Source organism: Opisthocomus hoazin, chromosome Z (genome assembly GCF_030867145.1).
Source record: "Opisthocomus hoazin isolate bOpiHoa1 chromosome Z, bOpiHoa1.hap1, whole genome shotgun sequence".
Taxonomy (NCBI): Eukaryota; Metazoa; Chordata; class Aves; order Opisthocomiformes; family Opisthocomidae; genus Opisthocomus; species Opisthocomus hoazin.
The window spans coordinates 32,386,259-32,404,940 of NC_134454.1; the positions used below are offsets into that span (position 1 = coordinate 32,386,259).

Here is an 18,682-nt window from a genome sequence, read left to right on the forward strand (position 1 = left end):
CTGGTAACTCAGTCTCAACTAATTCACAGTTTTCCAGTGAGGATTATCTGAGTCATTGATTCTTCAGCAGGAGGACCCTGACAGAGGCAGGCAGGGCATTCAATATGCCTTAACACACAGGAGCCAGAGATGCCATCACACAGCAGCAAATGCAAAGTAATATCCCATTTTACCAGGATAAGATCTACCTTTTCATTCTATAGCCAAAATAAAACAACAAATCACAAACTAGGAGCCATTTGGCAAAGACTGATCCATCAAAAAGGAAAAGGTGAGCAGCCCCCCATATGAAGACGAAGGGAGACTATTTGGTACCCTTTTAGTCTCTCTTCATTGTTTCTCCAGTGTTCCATAGCTGAAGGCACCAAGGCAGAAGTGAAAAGCAGAAATGGTGAAATACTAGTTTCCCGTGTTCATTTTCCAAATGTTTATTTAGTGAATGAATATGCTTCCCATTATAATTCTTAGCAGAGTTGGGCACCCAGCAGTGACTCTTGTAGAAACCCCAAAATTAGAGACCTATCTCAGATCCAGGGAACAAGGATTCATAGTCCAGTTCCACTTAGGCTGCACTGAACAAGCCTCTGCTTGTGTCTCCATCTGTTTATTTCCATTGTGTGTATACAAAGCCTTAGGCCAGGAACTGTCTCTGAACTGTATTTGCATTATGCAGGAAACATCTCTGCTCATAAACTCTATTAGCTTTTAAAGTGTAGGCTTTAGGGCAGCACTGAAAATTTCATATGGCCCTGCTTGTTTTCCAAACAAAGAAAATTTCTATTTGAGTTCAACTATTGAACTCTTTGTACTAAACATAGGGAAGCACATTCAGCCCTGATACAAACACTTGAATATCTCATTGACTTCAATGGCCACTCAGCTTAGCTGTGTCAAAGCTGAATTAGGCCTTGGGTCTCAAACTGTCTTGTCTGCTCTTGCCATCTGTCTTTCTTTGCTAACCTAATTCCTTCTTAAATATGGTGTCAGCAGTGAATGTGAACCTACTCTGCTGATCCTTTCTCTACAACAAACATTGCTAGAGGCTAAAATTCCTGAAAGTTATGACTACTTTGACTGCCTCTGCTTCTGGATACTATGTGAGGTTCTTTTAAGGTGGCCTGAAATTCAGACTGTGAATGTTTAAATTCCAGAGCATTAAATCCCTTTGCTTTCATATCTTAGACATTCAAAATTACTCAACTGTTGAGCAAATGATAACTTCTAACTGTACACGGATTCATTGCCCACATCAGGTAGTGCTAAACATGGTATTTCACATACCAAGTAGATGATGATGGTGTTATGCAGAAAAAAGAAGAAAAAAACCCAAAACAGATAGATAAATGTCTCCATGTTGACAAACCAATGGACAACAGATCCAGAAAACTTATTAAAGGGACAAGGCAGAGATGTGTCCAACGACATCCCTGATCTAGTGATTGTGGATGCTGGAGGAAGTATAGGGGAAGGTCTGGAGGTACAGTCTGGGGGCAGGCGTTCTCCCTGTAAGAAGTCTCTTACTGCTGCTCTCAAAGACCATTGCTCTGGTCCAGTGAGGTGTTTCTTCTGTGCTTAGAAACTGTCTTTTACTGAGCTAGAAGAGGACTTCTTGCTGTTCTCAGAAACAGAACGTGGAAAATCCAAACAACCTACCCGCACACCTAAAATAAATCAAGCATGACAGTTATTTTTGTGTGTTACTTGGTGCCAGTTGTGAAGAGAGTATTTGAGTAGCCTGCATAAAGGAAGAAGCATTCATGAACTTAATTTAAACTCAGATTGAATTATTCACAAACTGAGAACTGCTGAGGATCAAGTCATTTTGTTGTCTTTTTAAGAAATAAAAAAAAGAAAACACCAAAACCCACCTCTTATCTATTCATTATGTTTCCGCAGTTTCATGTTCCAGGCAAGACTGGACATGAAAGGACTGTGGTGCTTTCAAAAAGAGGATTTCTAATACATTTCTAATTTCTAGAAATTTCACAAGAAACTTACTAGATTTCAGCAGGAAATGTTTGAATGTGCAGCCTGATGTTTGAGGGCTTACTCTTAAATCTTTTGAAATTTCCTGATCTCTGTTTGTGTCAGAGCTGGAATCTCTCTACAGGGCAGGCTGACTCTCTAAAATGCAACAGTTAAGAATTTTATTAAAGTAGGTAATAACTCTAGCACAGAAGCAATAAGTATTTGAGTTACATGTAATATGAAACTTAATTGAAACCCTGATGTAATTTTATGCTTTCTTCACGGTCTGTTCCACTGGTATTATGGGCTTATCGTCAAGATGAGAGCTGTGAAAATGTTTATTGGTGCCCTAGTACAGACTCTACGCTGCTTTTTCTCAACAGGGTAGACAGTTCTTTTAGGAAGATGCTTTACACTCCTCACTTTTCATCTTAAGGAGGATTGGAGGGAACCAAAGAAACAGGACAGATAAAGGGAGACGCACATACACTACAAAAGCTATGTTTTAAAAGGAGATTGGTGTTTTTTACCACAGCTTTAACATGCCCCCAGCTAGGCTCAGGGCTCAAACTCTGCAAAAACTCCCTGGTTAGACATACTGTACATGCATCAGCTTCCACTTTGGTGTAGCCTGCACAGATGGACTGCCTCATCAGGCAGGGAAACCTATCGCATCATGGGACTGCCTTGCACAGAAGTTCTGCCCCAGCAGGCAATGGGGGTGCTGTAAGTTAAAACCATGAGACTCCCAAAACTCGAATGCAAACATATAGCTACCAAAGGCGAAGACTGAGCCTTAGCTGTTCTTCGATGCACTGGGGAATGCAAGTACTTAAGACATTCATTGTCTCAGGAATGTTCTTAATTTCAAATTTAGACAATGCACATCATGGGACAGACAAACAGCAGAGAGAGAGAACAAGTAGAACTGAGCTGATGATAATTTGTACGAGTCTGCAGAAGTCAACCAGCATTTTCTTACTACTTAATTGGACTGTGCCGTGACTGTTTATTCTACCCCTGAAGAGTCATGTTTAGCATACCGTGGACACAAGAGTCAGAGTTTCTGCATTGCATCAGCAGGGAATGCTTTAAGGGGCACATGTTGTGACTTTGATGAACTGAGAGACAACAAAGCCAGGATCCTGTCCCCTTGGGAATACATGGCTGGCATGTGCTCATCTAGGAAGTACAGAGAGAAAGCACCTCTCATCATGTTTATTAATGCAGAGGTTTGGTGGGACTCCCAGGCAGAATACAGGTTTTATGCTTCAGGATGCCATCTTTGCATGCGTCCCCTAAGTGTGGGACTGCCTGGAAAGTTACATCCAGTTCACCTATCTCTGTGCAGCAGGACTCAAAAAGTATGTATGAAATGTAGCTTGTTATACTTCTCATAATGCCCTGAGTATTGGGTGGAAGGTGATGGATGTGGCATCATTTGACACTGAGCACTAACTGTGATTTTTCCTTAAACATTAAAACTTTTAGGTGCAAAATATATCCCAATATCATGACATCAAAATCATAATTCATTTTCTTTTTAGTTTGGCTTTTGCTTTCAAAGCACTTGATCTCTTCCTCTGTTAGAGAGCCAAACAATCCTTTATTGAACTCTTTCAAGCATATGGCTTGGATAAGAAATATGACTGGAGTTTTGACCAGCAAGACATGCCTCTTTTGAATGCTGTGGCTGGGAAATGAAACATTTCACTACCTATTTTAATTCTGGGAAGCTGATATGTGAATAACTGAGGAGGATATACCATATCTGGTTATTATGTTTCCCTGTTGGTTTGCTTTTCTGGGAAAACAAATAGTATTTTGAAAGCAAACACTATAATTTTTCCTAATTATATGTCATTTTCTAAGATTGCCACCCTTATCCACAGAGGCCAGAGGCTGATGCATCTTCTCTAATTGAGCAGCAACTTACTCTATAAGTACTCCCTCTGAATTGACTGAAACTGATTACCATGCAGCACAGCTAAGTTTAGGTGAAGACAGGTGTCTTCATTCTTAAATATCTGGATCTTATCCCTGATATCCTTTTGTTAAAAGTCAGATTATGTCAACCTTGCATCAAGCAGTGATTTAATTTGACTGTACAGTTACTAACCCTGTTCAGTGCTCTGGATCTCTTCTTGCAAGATAACAGATCTACTCTCAACCTCAGGTGAACTAAATATCTGGCTTGAAAGGGTCCACTCTCCTGCACTGCATGGCTTTCCAGCAGTGTCTTGGCTTCTGCTGTGATAACACCAGTTCACCCTCACCTTTCACCTCTCACGCGTGTGTCTAGGGAAGAGCAAGATTTGACTCCACCGCTGAAGAATTTACAAGATTTCCACTAACGTTTGTCTAGTACAAATGTGGGGTTGAGGTGGGTTTTTTCATACCTAGCATGTTAGTCTTTACCACAACAGAAGACAGTGAGCAGGCATTAATTAACACCATCTTCTGCCAAGCAAAACTGGCAAGTTAGCTTTGCAATAAAATGTAGATAAACAGTTATCTCATAGAAAAATTGCACATTTCTTCAAAGCAACTGACAGTACAATCTTAACTCAAAAGTATGGAAAATTGGAGGTGAAACATCAGGCCAGTCCAGACAGCTTGGGCTAGGTCTGCCTCATTGCAGTTTGGCACTAAACAATTACAATCTAATCAGGCAGATGAGCCCACTCTCAGTCTACTTAGGGGTCTTGCTCCTGCATTAAGGACTGAAATACTTCTTCAGAGTTTTATGCTGTAAAACCTCCTTGTTTTATTTGTTTAACTCCTGGTTTGACTGTGAAAATCGTGCAGCATCACTTTTCTAGCAGTGTGGAAGGAGGCTTCTCAGACAAAGCTATACCTGTTTATTTCTAAACCCACTAGGTGGATGCGTGCAGTTCAGTCACTTCTACCGTGTTTTCGATGAGCCTGCCATTTTTGTCAAACCTCCAAATGCAAAGCAGATCCAAAATGTCACCTTTAAGGAGACCATGAGGCGTGAGAGAAAAATTGACAGTGATAGGTCCTCTAATATGCACTCTGTTACCTGCAGCTAAGTGTCAGCAGAGTATGATTGTCGCTCCTTCTCCTCAGTAATGCAATCTGACACATATAAAGATTGACCCTGTTGAGTCAGACTGGTTTCTCACCACAGGGAACAGCAGAAAACCATAATTGGAAGAGTCATCTAAAGACACAGTTTGCTGAAAAATGAAGATTGCCTTCTTCCCATCCCCACCAGATGCACTGCAAAGGCATGGCCATTTACTTCAGCAGTAGTATCCACTAAAGCGGAATGTCCTGCCTGCCACTAAAAGTCACCGGTGGGAATTAGGTTTAACTGGATACACACCACTTTTGTCTATTGGAGATGCATCCGTAGCATCTTCTGGATATGCATGTAGCACTCGCCACTGTTCACGCATGCAGTTGCAGGCCTAACTCCAGGTAACAGAAGGGCTAACCTTTCTCACCTACTTCAGTGTGGGCAAGATTAGCATGATGAAAATGGTCAAACTGTCTCACTTTGTAGCTAAGCAAACTGGACACAGCTCTTGCAGTCCTCTGTTGGCTCTACTGAGAGGGTTATCAGCTCATCTGCTAGATGGTATTTAAACATGCGCATTTCTTGGGGCAAGAAATCCTCTAGGCAGGTGCAGTGAGATGAGCACCACAAGCTATTCGTCTCCCTCAGTGCATTACAGACACGCATTTCCAGCACTGTTTGTGTAACTGATGGCTTTTCTTTCTTGCCATAGAGAATGGTTTCTTTCTGTGGTTGAGCTTGAGATTTCATGATTAAAAAGAATTTGTATAAGTCAATTGCACTTCCCTTCTTTGTATCATTCAAGCAGTTCCCTGCTATTTTTAAACCGTTGTGCAAGGCAATGAATTCATTGTTTCGCTGGACTGCTGCCATATACAGGAATTAAATCTAGGCAAAGCTAGAAGGCTATCTGCTCTTTTAATGATAGGACATCACACTTACCTAGCATTACCCAATAAGAGAATGTACTCCAGTGCAAATTACTATGAGTAAGACAAAATTCACAATTTTTCCCTTCCTCATGCCTCCCAATTCATGTCAGAGTTTTAGCTTATTTTCTGTGGACATTTTTTCCTTCGAAAACTTCAGTGTTTCTCCCTCAATTGCATCATAAACTGTTTACTGTGAACAAGATTGCTGAGATTGGGAGTAATTTTCTAAGCAACTCTGCAATCTCATTCTCTTAGAATAGCTTTAACCTTAGGGCTGGTCTATACTTAAGGCTTCATTGCAAAATATATGTAGATTATGGTTCTGAGGGATTTTTGCTTCCTTCATAGCAGAAATGTTGAACTTCACAGCATGCTTGCAGCTATCCTAAGCTACTGCAACTAACTACTGAAAGGGTTTTGCCTACAAAGTTAAATCTGCAAGAAAATGCATGTACAACCTGGATCAACATTAGTTCATCTCTGCTGGTCGCCAGAAACGATGTTGGTATGTAGAAATTCCTCATTGAAAGAAATAGGGGACAAAGTTTGAGACTGGTGTTGCATGACCTCATAGTGAACAGCTGAAGATATAGCTGTTCTCCCAAGGTGCTTACACCTCCCATACAAATGAAGCATGCAAAAGCCAGGTCAGAGTATTGCTCGCCTGGGCTAGTTCAGATCACACCTGCAAGCCTGACTGAGCTGAAGAGAGCTAATCCATCTCAGTAACAGAGATCTGCAATGGCTTTAACTACTCCACCCGCAACCACCAATGCAAGCCTGTTTAGGTGTTTCCCAAAATGGTACCAGATTATATCTGCAACAAAAACATGCATCTGAATTTTGGAGACTAAGCCTTTGACACGTATTATTAGTACAGATGCAGCACAGTGCTTCTGGCATGGTCTCAATCCAAACAATGCCATCTGAGGAACAACATCAGCCAAGGCTCCTTTTTAATGGGGCATAAGTAGGTGTGGCTTTCCTCCTGCTAGCCCTAGTAAGGAGAGTTTTGCCTTATTTGTATTTAAGTCCAAAATACATCACAATGTGAAAGCTCAAAAAAAAGTTGTTTAGAAGAGAAAAGCAAATCAACAAAAGAAAACTGTGCCATTAGCTCTATAACCTGTGCATCCACCCCGGTGAATAACACTGCTATCAGATGCAGAAAAACAGACTGAATGAGCTAGTGCTCTTAAGAGAATTGCTATCAGAAAGACACGCACATCATGAGAAGTGGCACCTACAGCACTCTCTGTAATATTTCTTCTAAGACTGAAGATTCTATGGAAACTGAGACCAAAATATTTTCTTAACTCTTGGAGGTGAGCCCTTAAAGCATAGTTAAAAGGGTAAGAAAGTTTCCTTGCTATTGTTTCAAAATATAGCAAGGATGCAATGCCTAAACATAGCATACATTAAAGAAAATTAAGCGCAAAATTAGATAAATGGTTGGTTTTCTTCACAGCTTAAGTTATACCTTTGTTTTCATGCTGATGTGTAACTTGTCCAAGTCTGGAACTCCATGAAGACACCAAGCCATTTAGTGGTTCAATAAATAAACATATCAGCACTTTTGCTGAAAGGTCTTTTTTCCTAGACTGTGTCTCTTTTTTTCTCTCCTTCTTCTTCTCTGAGGATTTTTTTTTCAGAATCACCTTTTGTTATTCGCAGGAATAATTGGTGACAAACTCTACTTTGTAGTTTAACATGGCATCTGTCTGCTGGCTCAGCTGGGCCCTGCCAAGATAGCAACACGAGGACATAGTTAGGCTTTCATTTTTAATGAGAAGTTGTACATAGCTGAAAGAAAGCAGACTGAGAAACAGCAAGAATCCCTGTGGCTCAAGTCAACTGAAAATAGTTGCTCTAATAAACTGCCTCCTTGGCCTCTTCAAGACCAAATGGGCCAGTTTAGCGATGATCCAGGATTTATGTGGTTGGAGCTGGCCTGTTTCGTTCCAATCTGAATAAGGCAGGATGCACTCCGGTGAGCAACACACCAGCCAGTAGATTTGAGATGGCAGCACCCTCGAGCAGGCAGAGAGGGCCAAACTGGGAGCAGTAACGTGTCCTTTTAACACGTGTACAACCTGCCTTGGCTCTGAAAAGGACTAAAAGTGCTCCCACAAACAACCTGTCCCAGTGGAAAAGGATAATAAATCTTAAACTACTCCAGCTGCCATGGAAGTGAACATTTGACTATACCCTAACCTTTCGTAGCAGGTATCAATGACTATCATGTGAGAATGAAGAAGGCTTGATTTAGCAAAATTTGATCCCTGCAGGAGATTTCCTGGTGAATACCCGTAAGTGCTTTATCTGCCTTTTCCTCTGAGGAGAAAAATCTTTGCACTAAAAGTGTTTCCTGATTCTGCTACTCCTATGCTACAATCTGCCCTTTTCCCACACCAGTTTTTTTGGGAAAGCATGCAGGCTGCCAGGTTTCAGATGGATGCAGCCTGCCCCAGTATTAATGGTTGTATGGTACAGGGCTCCTAGTTGTTTCCCACCAGCTTAAAAACACAGCAATGGAGTCTATATGCTGAAAACACAGAGCTCTCTGTTCCTAAAACAAATAGAAAAATTAAGACTCTAAGTCTGTGGTTTCTGGGTAATTTTTGCATTTGTGAAGGATATTCTAAGGGAGTTGTGGGCCCCTGTAGAAAGTTCACATACTTTGGTACCTGAATTGCACCGTAAAGTTTCCTTTCTTTGTCCAAGTCCTACAGAAGTAGAGCAGAAACCAAAAGGATCTGACAGACTGAGATGGATGGAGCAAGCACCCTTGAGATGAGTGTACTGCCCCAGGTCATTGCTAACCAATGCAGAGGTGCTCCCCGCATGATCACAGTGCTGACCACAAAGAACTGTGATTCAGTGTTCTGGTTTGGCTGCCGCCGGCAACAAAAGCACCACGTGGCCGCCCCTCCCCCCGCCGGGGTGCGGAGGAGAATGGGAAGAAACAGGCAGAAACCGGTGTGTCGGGATAAGGGCAGTTTAACAGAACAGCAAACAGAGGGAACAGGAACAACAGCGATACACATAAGGGGAATACACAACACAAACCGCACAGCCCAGAGAGCCTCTCTCCCCAACTGGACCGGCACCCGCGCTCCTGAGCCGCGAGTGAGTTCCCGCTCCCCAGCTCCTCCCCACCGGAACCCCGCATGACGGCACATGGTATGGAATACCCTGTTCTGTTTGGCCAGGTTGGGGTTGGGTCAGCCCACCCGGCTGTGCCCCTTCCTGGATTCCGGTGAAAATTAACCCTGTCCTGGCCAAACCCAGGACATTCAGGAATGAACACCTGAAGTCTCCCCTTGCTTCTTAAGAGCATGGAGTGTGTGTGCACAGCAGTTTTCCAGACCCCTCATCAGTACCTCTATTTTTCATCCATATTCTGCACTTTCACTGCCAACTACGTCACCAGGAATGGGGCATCTGCCTCTTACACTTCAATTTCATCCTTCCTGTTTTGACAACATCTGTTCCTTTCTCTCCTGGCTGATGCTGGTGAGCTGAGAGCCCAAATTCCTTCTTATTATCTGCACCTTGAGTTCTCTCCCAAGTCTGTGTGGGTAGGTCTCTTAAGGAAAGAGACTGTTAGCTCAGCTTCATTCCTGTTATATTGTCCAGTCCTCTTTATTGTTAAACTCCTGTCACCCGTCAAACCCTATTCACAGCTGAAATCAACAGCAAATAAAAGGAAACATAGAAGTCAGCACAGTGATACACAGAAGTGGAGCTAGCATGCACAGAGGTGGATGAAAAGCCACTGAGCCCCAGTAGTGCTGATGGAGCTGCTCTGCAGCTGTTCTGGTCGAGTTACTTCATCACTGCTGTACAGAAAATAGATGCAAAACTTTAGCTGTGCTAATGGCAGCATGAACTGGTACCATGTGCAGCCTTTACCATATGTCCATGGATGTGAACATGCTTGGGATTTTTTTTGTTTTTAATCCAAGGGTGCTTATAAAATTGCCGTGTCTTTCATGCAGATTAAGTCAGAGGTCTACACCATGGCGGATATGGCCTGTCACCAAATACAGAGTGTGGAGATGAAGTCCACTCAGGCTTACGGCATTTTAAAGTTTGTGAGATTTGGAGGAAATCTATCCTATTCTTATGTGTATTAATTTCTAGGCCTTGGACTTTCATGACCTTTTTTCTGGTTAAGTACATGTATTACCACTGTAATGCTCTCTTCTTCATCTTTCATATGTTGCTTTTCAATCAGGAATATCACTTACAGGTGGAAAACTTAAGTCAATACCAGTGCCTACCAAGGGCTATGCAGAACACTAGTTGTGGCACAGGTGTGAAAATGGGCAACCCACCTCTCCATTTAGCATTCTAGTCACCAGACTGTCCTTTCTTAGTGGGCATAGGCTGCATATACATCAGCAATTTGGCAGAGAACAGTAGTATGGTTTTTAGTGAAATCATCCCTCTTTCCTCAACCACACTTGCAACAGGTTCACATGTGGGGTGATTCACACTATGTGATGAGACTGTTGAGCCACAGGCAAGAGTCCTTTTGGAGGAAAGCAAATCAGAAACTCTTCTGCAGGGTCACATGGAATACTTCTTAAACCCTAGTGGAAACACAAATATTCAAATCAAGTATTACTCCTTCTGACACTGTGATAACATTCAGACCAAGGTATCAGACTAAATCTAGTCCAACATTAAACCCTGGAAATACTTACAATGTAGACCTAGAGATGTCAGCACCAACTGCTCCAATCCTCTGATCCACCCCTACTGCACAGCTACTTGCTAATGCAAACAGAGGCATCCACACAAGGACAACTTGCTGAAAGCTTCTCACTTCCAAACACGCTGCGGAAAAAGATGCCCAGGGGCCAGAGTATGAAGGGAGGCTTTAGTGAAATGGTAAAAAAAGGCACACAACTCTATTTTACACCTGTATTTGAATAGCAGGAGAGCATATAGGTATCAGTAGACAACCAGACAACCACTATGTTGAAATGCTTTACACACATATAACAAGGAAGGTCCTTTGGCCTGAAATTAGAAAAGTATCAAACTGAGCTGGAAAGAAAAAAACAGTAGAAAAGAGAAATCAGGACAGAATAAACTAGATGCCTTTTCTGCAGCACCACTTCCACAGCAGCAATGCTATAGTGGAACCCCAGCAGAGCTGAATGCAAAGGAGGGATCAATCCTGCGGCAGTCACAGGAATAGACTTCTGCCTTTGTGGACTTCTCCAGAGTGCTGAGAGCACAACAATTTTTGTTGTTGTTGTCCTAATTTCATTATTATGCACTTGCATTGATTTTAATGCAGTCTCTAAACCTTGCTGGGGGCTGCTTGTTAGCCCTGGGGACTACATGGACACCATAGCTCAGCGTGTGGGAAGAGGAGGGGCTCGCTCCCAAGAACCTGGGCTGGAAAAAGTTAAAAGCACCTACAGGATTTTGGCACATAAATTGTACGGACACTTTTTCATATTCTTCCCCCAGAGAAAAAGATGTCTCTTTGAGGCTGCTAAAAAGCAGCAAAACTCAACAGCCAATATTGTTAGAAAGAAAGATACAGATGTGTAGTCAGTGCCTCCCTGTATCCATACATAGACTGCAGCTCAAGCTACCACTGTTAGCCTGTGCCACTGTCCATTGGAGCAACAAAAAAACAAAGGGCATCTCTGATGCACAGATCCTCTTGCATAAGTTATCATAACACAACAGTAGAGTATACAGAAACAGTAGTGGTTTGAAAAGACACACTCAAGATTATAGAGCGAAGTAGCAGCAGAGGGCATGAACAACTGTTCTTGTATTGACTGAAGACTGCAGAGCCATTTCAAGCTCTATTATTACACAAGACGTATTACAAAATTAGTAGGTGCGCACAGTGCCAAGGTAGCGCACGGAACGTTATTCAAAGTATTCTCAGTGTGAGTGTGTACATTCAGCAGTACTACTGGAGATGATATATAAAACCTTATACATCTTTATCCTGTACAAAGGAGATCATGTAACCCCTACAATTTAATTTCACAGTCTAGAAAATATTCACCAATTTGATCTCATTCTAATCCACCATTATTTATTGTAATTATTGCCATTGCTGTGGAAATTCCAAAAGCAATCAAACAGCTGTCTGTGGCTAGCTGTGCTTAAACAAGATCGTTCCTGCAGGTGAACACAGCAGATATGTTCTTACCTTCTTCAAGGTTTAAGCTTGATGTAGAAATGAAACTGCAGAGGTTCTTCTCCCAGACAGGACTGACTGGCTGCCCGCACCATGCCCTGCAAGCTGCACCTGTAACCTGACCTCACCTGATAAGCAGTGATGACCACTGCCTGGCTGACGAACAGTGTTCACTAACAAGATGATCTCAGGGCCCTAGATGCTCTAAGATACCCTTCCCTTGGGATGCACAGAAGTGCTGGGAAGTCCTCTGGCTTGTCCTCAAGATGGGATGAGCTCATCCCAGGGATGGTGTGAGCACGGGCACACCTTCAGCACAGCAACACGGGCAGGCACAGAGCAATCAGTGTCTGGGTGTCTCCCTGGGGGTGGCAAGGCTGGACCTGGCAGCCAGGGCTATTCCACCACCTCATCAGGGACCAGGGCTGCCCCGGTACCACCCTAGGGATAGGGATGGTCACTGCAGGGGCTGTAGTTGAGTGTGTCCTTACTGACCCGTGGTGTGCTGTGTCAACCTGCTAAGTATTCACTGCATTTTCTCGCAGTGGTGGCTGCCTCACTACAGCACAGAGCTGTCCCCAGATGGCAAAGATATTTTGCAGTCACTGTTTTTTACCCTTTCTGCTTTCTTTAACAATGCTGATGAGATACCAGGCTGGCGACAGAGCATGACTGGTAGAAATGGATCCAAGCAAAGCAGTCATTCATATTCTCCCATGGGCAATAAAATATCTTTCATTTTGTAGGCACAGAAGGATCAGATGTGCTGCCGAGGGACCCGCCAGGACCGTGCTCCTGTGAAAGTGTAGAAGCCGAGGAGGGTGCAGGGGTAAGTCTCCTCCCACCGCATCCTTGTGGGAAGCACAGGGATCTGCACTGCACTCAAAAGTAATACTTGATATCAGGCACCCCACGCTCGGTGGAATGGGCCACATCTTCAGCTGCAAGGAGGTTGTAGTGGTGGGAGGAGTTTGCACAGCAAATCCCATTGTTGTAAACTGCATTTGCGTGATTACTGCAGGGTCTCCTCCTAAATGTCTGAAAGCCTGGTGCAACGGCTGGGATTCAGAGGACCTTCAATGAAAGTGCATCTCTTGGGGGATCTCTGGTTAGAAAATTCTGGCAGCTCACTGCAAGGTGGTGTCAAACCAATGCTTGATCCTTCCTTACCATCAGTCAATCTTCCACACATCTTCCCTTGCACCTTCTTTTCTTGTCAGGCCCCTCTGCAGTTATTGGTACCCACCTCCTTTCGTCTGCTGGAAACCCGCGCGTGAGCAGCTCATTGGCATGAGGGCAACTGTCTTGAGAAGCATTGCCCTCGCCTGGCAGCCTGGTGTGGTTGGGTGGCACGTGCAAGGAAACTGTTTTGCTGGAAAAGGCGTGATGGGATATTCCTATTTCTTTGTCATTCTCGGTGTGATCATGTGCAGCTATGTTTTTTTAACAGCAGCAAGTGAATTTGTTGGTAAGATGTCAGGAGTGGAAAGGCAGTGAATGGGCAAGTGAATTCCTACAGGGCCAAGACATTTATCTTCAGGGCTGCTGACTCTGCTGAGCATGAAGCACATATATCTAAAGACAAAACCAACCATGTTAAAAACTAAAGACCTCTCCAATAAGTTTTTGTCATAAATTGGATTTTTAAATAAAGATGCAAACTTAGCTATACAAAGCTCATGTTAATGCCTAAATTCACTTTAATCTTTTGCATTTCTTTAAATTAAATTAAAATAGTAATCAAGGCTGTTAAACTGATTCAGGCATAACTGGTGAAGCAGAAGTTTCAGACTTCAACTATAAAAAAGGACGATTTTTTTTTAAATTACAGTTAGTTAAATTTAGTCCAGTAACTAACTCTTTGCTCAGAGAAGCATTTAAGGATAAAAATTCAGTAAGTTCATATTTTTTTCTGATCTATGAGTAAAAGCTGGTTTGAGAAGCTCAGATCAGCTAGCTTTAAGACCATGGTGAATACTCACCTAAGGTCAGCACCTGCAAAAAATTTTCATGACAAAAATGTAAATGCGAAACATGTTTTGAACACCTTTGCTTAGATTTTTTCTTATCATATTTACTAGATTCATTTACCATTTAAAAAAACATTAATCATTTTCTCAAAATCCAGGTTTCCCACAGATTTTAAGTTCTACTAATATCCAAAAGAGGCTGGACGAATATGAACTCTAAAAAACCCAAAACAAAACAGTGAATATTAATCTGACTAAACATGTTTAACAATTTAGAATGGACAAGATAGCACAGAATTTCATACTCTTTTCTGTCAAGAACAACTACTAAATTTAAGGTAAAGTCTATATAAAGCAGGAAATCAACATGCCCTCACAGGTTATCAGTCAGTGAGAATCCACCATTATTTAGGCAAATAATTTACAACACCAACAATAAAAGTAAAGTTCAAACTGATAATGCAAAGCTGCCAAAATGAAACTTTCATGTTACGGTTAAATCAGACATTTAAATCATTCAGATTGCAGCTGCAGCATGGACTTGCACAGGCATTCCCAGGTATTTTGTGCTGGTTGCTATCAACGCTTTGCTCAGTGTACTATTGCTTTGTGGCAGCTCCTGTATCACAAGTAGGACCCGAAGGACTGCTGGGAAAGCTCTGAGCTAGAGTTTAATCAGTCCCTAACTTTCTCTGGCTGAAGTTAGGGTCATACTTAAAGAAGTGGGGAATAAATGTTCAATGACTGTGGAATGCAATTTGTTTTAATAACACAGTACTTCCAATGCTTGGGAGTGTAACACCATGCAGAACAAAACCTGACTTAGCATTGTTTTTTCCCTGGTTTTAAAAAAGAGGTCCTGTTTTTTAATAACACCCCCCCGCTGAAGGAGGAGGTTTAATGGCAGAACATTTTAAGAGGGAGGCTGATTCAACGCTGCCACTGACACAGCGTGAGCAGAATCAGCAAAATGCTAGCACAGGGAAGTCAATAAAGTCCATGAGAGTACCCTTACTAGCATGGAAGAAAATTAATTTAGTCATAGCAACTGATGAAACATTCAAATTTTCTTTAATAACTTTCCAACAATTTGTGGAAGAGAGAAGCCTGGTGTTTGGGGCGAAGACTATATGGAGCAGTTGGATATAAACTCTTCTGAGCTTGCATTTGCTGAAAGAGACAAACCCTGAACAATTGTCCTTTCTATCACAAAACAGCCAAATGGGCAATGTTACTTTCATATAAGAAAACCATTAATTTTAGATTAACTTTGAAAAGAATCTGTGCAGATCTAGTTGCAATATTTTTTTGATGATACCAAGAGACAGTAAATTCTCAACTAATAGAAATCAGGAGATAGAAATCCGCATATCTCTTATTTTCAACAGCCTACTTATGCCAGCTGGAGACCTGGGCCATCATAAAGTTCACTTCAACTTTAATAAAGTAGAAACAAGAGGCAACAAGCCTCCCTTAGGTCCAGACCATTCTCTTGGCTGTGTGGTTCAAGTCAATGATAATTCCATAGGTTTCAATAAAGTATAGAAAATTCTTATATCTAATAGGTAATGATGTCCACAACCAGTGAAGACAGGCTTATGGATCAATAGACAAATATTACACTTGAAGTAAAGCAATGGAGCAAAGTAATTCCCCTTTACAGGAGAAGAAAATACGGTCCTCCCAAAATATCGCTCCATGTAATGCGCTCAGAACTAGCCAAGTTGGACCTGTTGTTGAACAAGCCAAAGTTTATGAATGACCTTGGAGTTCTTTATGCTTCTTCCTTCTTGCAAATAGCAAAACACTGCCTCTTCATTGTGGTGTTTAAAACACATTCTGTTATGCCTGCAGCTCTTTTTGGAGTGCAGGTTCAGAATGCCATGTAGTCTATTACCAAACCTTTCTTGCAGCTTTTGCTCTAAAAGGAGAATGTGTATGTGTGTGGGAGTAGCGTAAACTGCAGCTGTTTTTCTTTATTTTTCCACCATCATTACTGCTGACTTGTAATTAGGAAGAAGATGTACATATACACCATTTCGCTTCTCTGCAACACTGTTGTACAGGAGGTTGGGAGATTATCTTGGTGAGCAACTCCAAATTTCAACATAAAAGGATCAGCAGCAGGCTGAAAGAATTGGTTTTGCACTGAAAAGGATGCTGTTATTTTGCTGGATGATTTTATCAGAGATATAGAATTCCAGTTTGCTTTTTCATTGGTTTTATGCAAGCTTGTATCACCAAACAACCTAAGTGAGCCCAGGAAACTCTGGGAAGATTAATTAATTTCACTGGACAGCTGGTTAAACACAAAAACATCCAAACAGACCCAGGATGCAATCTCTTCCCCTCATCTTCCCCCTCACCCCACTGCCACAAATGCACTGTGGCTGAAAACTTTACAGATAACTGAAAATAACAGAGGCTTTGACAGTTTCAGCACTCTGGAGCAGTTTAAAAAGGAGATGCTCTTTCTGCACAGTGATGTATCTGAAGAATGTAGGGCCAGACAGCAAAAATTCCTGGTCATCTTTCAAAGCGTAAGCCTGCATAGCCTCACATCCCTTCCTCCCTGACCCTTCAGTCAGTTTAGGAAGTATCTCACTGCCATGCTAGCCATGGAGCGGTGCTGCTGAAATTCAGACATTTATGCAGTAAAAATCCATGGCAAAGTACAAACCAGCTTCAAGGAATAAAATACTTTATTTTCTGCAGCTGACGCTTTCCCCGGTTGGCTCCTGCCTGCTCTCATCGCTGTTTTTCCCAGGTCGTGCTCTCCATCCCAGGTCCTGGCCACAGCTCACCTCGTGCTGAAGTCAGTGGAGCTGGGCTGGGTAACAGAGAGCAGGATCCATCTGAGTTATTGAACTGCATGTCACAGCACACAGCTAAGAGCTCATCTCTAATTATGGTCTCTGCTAATTGCTCTCAAGGGAGTCTTCGTATCATGACAGAGGCAGGAAACGTTGGTCAGGGAAGCCAGAGGATCGTCAGTCATTCAGAGCAATCAGACCCATTGTGTTTGACCACTGGGATTGTAATTTTGTTTCTGTGGCTCTGCATGGGAACAGTCAAAGCAAAGTAATAAGACTGTCAAGCTGAGGCACCTGTGTAAAACATGCCCACCTGCCTTCATATCCAAAGACAAATAAGATTGCCCGTTCCAGCAGTATTCAGGTTAGACATTAAAATGCACAGCAGTTTCATAGTGCAGAGCTGGATTTCCATGCAGAATACTGTGCATTTTTAATTAGCAGTCCTATAATGAGCTTGTCATATCATCTCATTGCAGTTTCATTTTGCATGATTTAACTTCCGATGATCGGAAAATGCAGCGAAGCAACAACCTCAGCTTACTGCAGGGACAGTCCTTCCAGCTGGCCACAGGTTTAGTCAGTGGGTCTGTTCTCTTTCTAATACGAGAAAGGGACACTTCTTTAGGAAACTGTGATATTGTCATTTGATGGGGAAGAAGAACGCTTTATCATGAGGCAAAGAATTTCTTCTTTGAATACTATCCTCTTGTCTCTGACTTTCTAAGGACCTTCACGTAGGCTTGGTTTTCTCACTTATTCTTTTCTGGTATTGCCATCCACCCTGAAGCAAATGACATATCCCAGTTGGAGGCATTCAACACCATTGCACTAGTGCTGGAAGGAACAAGCATCCAACCTTGAATAGAGGGAGGGTTTGGTAAAATGTCTGGAGAAGGCAGCTCAGCTGCTGAAAATTTGTACTTCAATGTGCAAAACTCAGAAGATTAAAAGGTATCAAGAACTTCCAGGAGTGCTCATTAAGGCTGTAGCAACATAAAGGTGGAAATGTTACGAGAATGGCAAGAGAGTCCTGCTGTTCTTCTGTGTAGTAAGGATTTCAGTCCCTGGAGGCTGATAGGTTTCCACTTGTAGGAGTAAAAGCAAAGACAGAAGGATTTCTCTTCTCCATAATTGTCAAAGCACACCTGTGGCAACCTTCCAGGAAAAGATGGCAGGACGAAATGTGCCTTTCTGCATTTAGTTAATGTTTGGAACTGAAGTAAGCACTGTGTTATCTTTGTCTGGTAAATAAATGTATGAGCGTTAAGAATACGGACTTGTTTCTGAGGCTGGTACTTGTAAGCTGAGAAAGTTAGGAACATGTACATATAAGCAGGTAAAATTTAAATGGTATTATTTTTAATAGCTACAGAAATAGTTTTGTGTAGTATTATTCATCAGCTTTTTATTCCTTTCTTTCTTTCCCGGTATAAAATTTTTGTGTAATGTAATGTCCTTTTGTGCTCATCACACTTTCTTGCACTAGACCACACCAGTTCTTCAGCTCTTTCAAAATCCAGCTGTCTCTCCACGTATTCATGACAAGGGTCTTTTCTGCTATGACTGCAACCTCTCCTAACCCAGTGTCCTTTCCCAGTTTCTACTTTCTACATAAAACCATGTACCATGTAGGTGTTTCAAAAACACAGCCTGTTTGCTGCTTTCACTCTCTCTCTCCCACTAGATCTCTTTGCAAGATCTACCTGGAACTCTTGAAAGCCTCTCACTCACTTCTCTTCGTATTTTGTCTCTGCTGCAAGTCCCAGGTCCCC

At 42.2% G+C, this 18,682-nt stretch overlaps 1 protein-coding gene across 1 annotated transcript in view; it reads left to right on the forward strand.

Moving 5' to 3' along the window:
* The window catches only part of LOC104335458 (PALM2-AKAP2 fusion protein), a 230,588-nt gene that overhangs the window by 99,561 nt on the left and 112,345 nt on the right, over nucleotides 1-18,682 (forward strand). Inside the window, 1 exon segment of the mRNA XM_075447212.1 lies at nucleotides 12,871-12,953. Coding sequence (XP_075303327.1) covers nucleotides 12,871-12,953 — 83 coding nt within the window.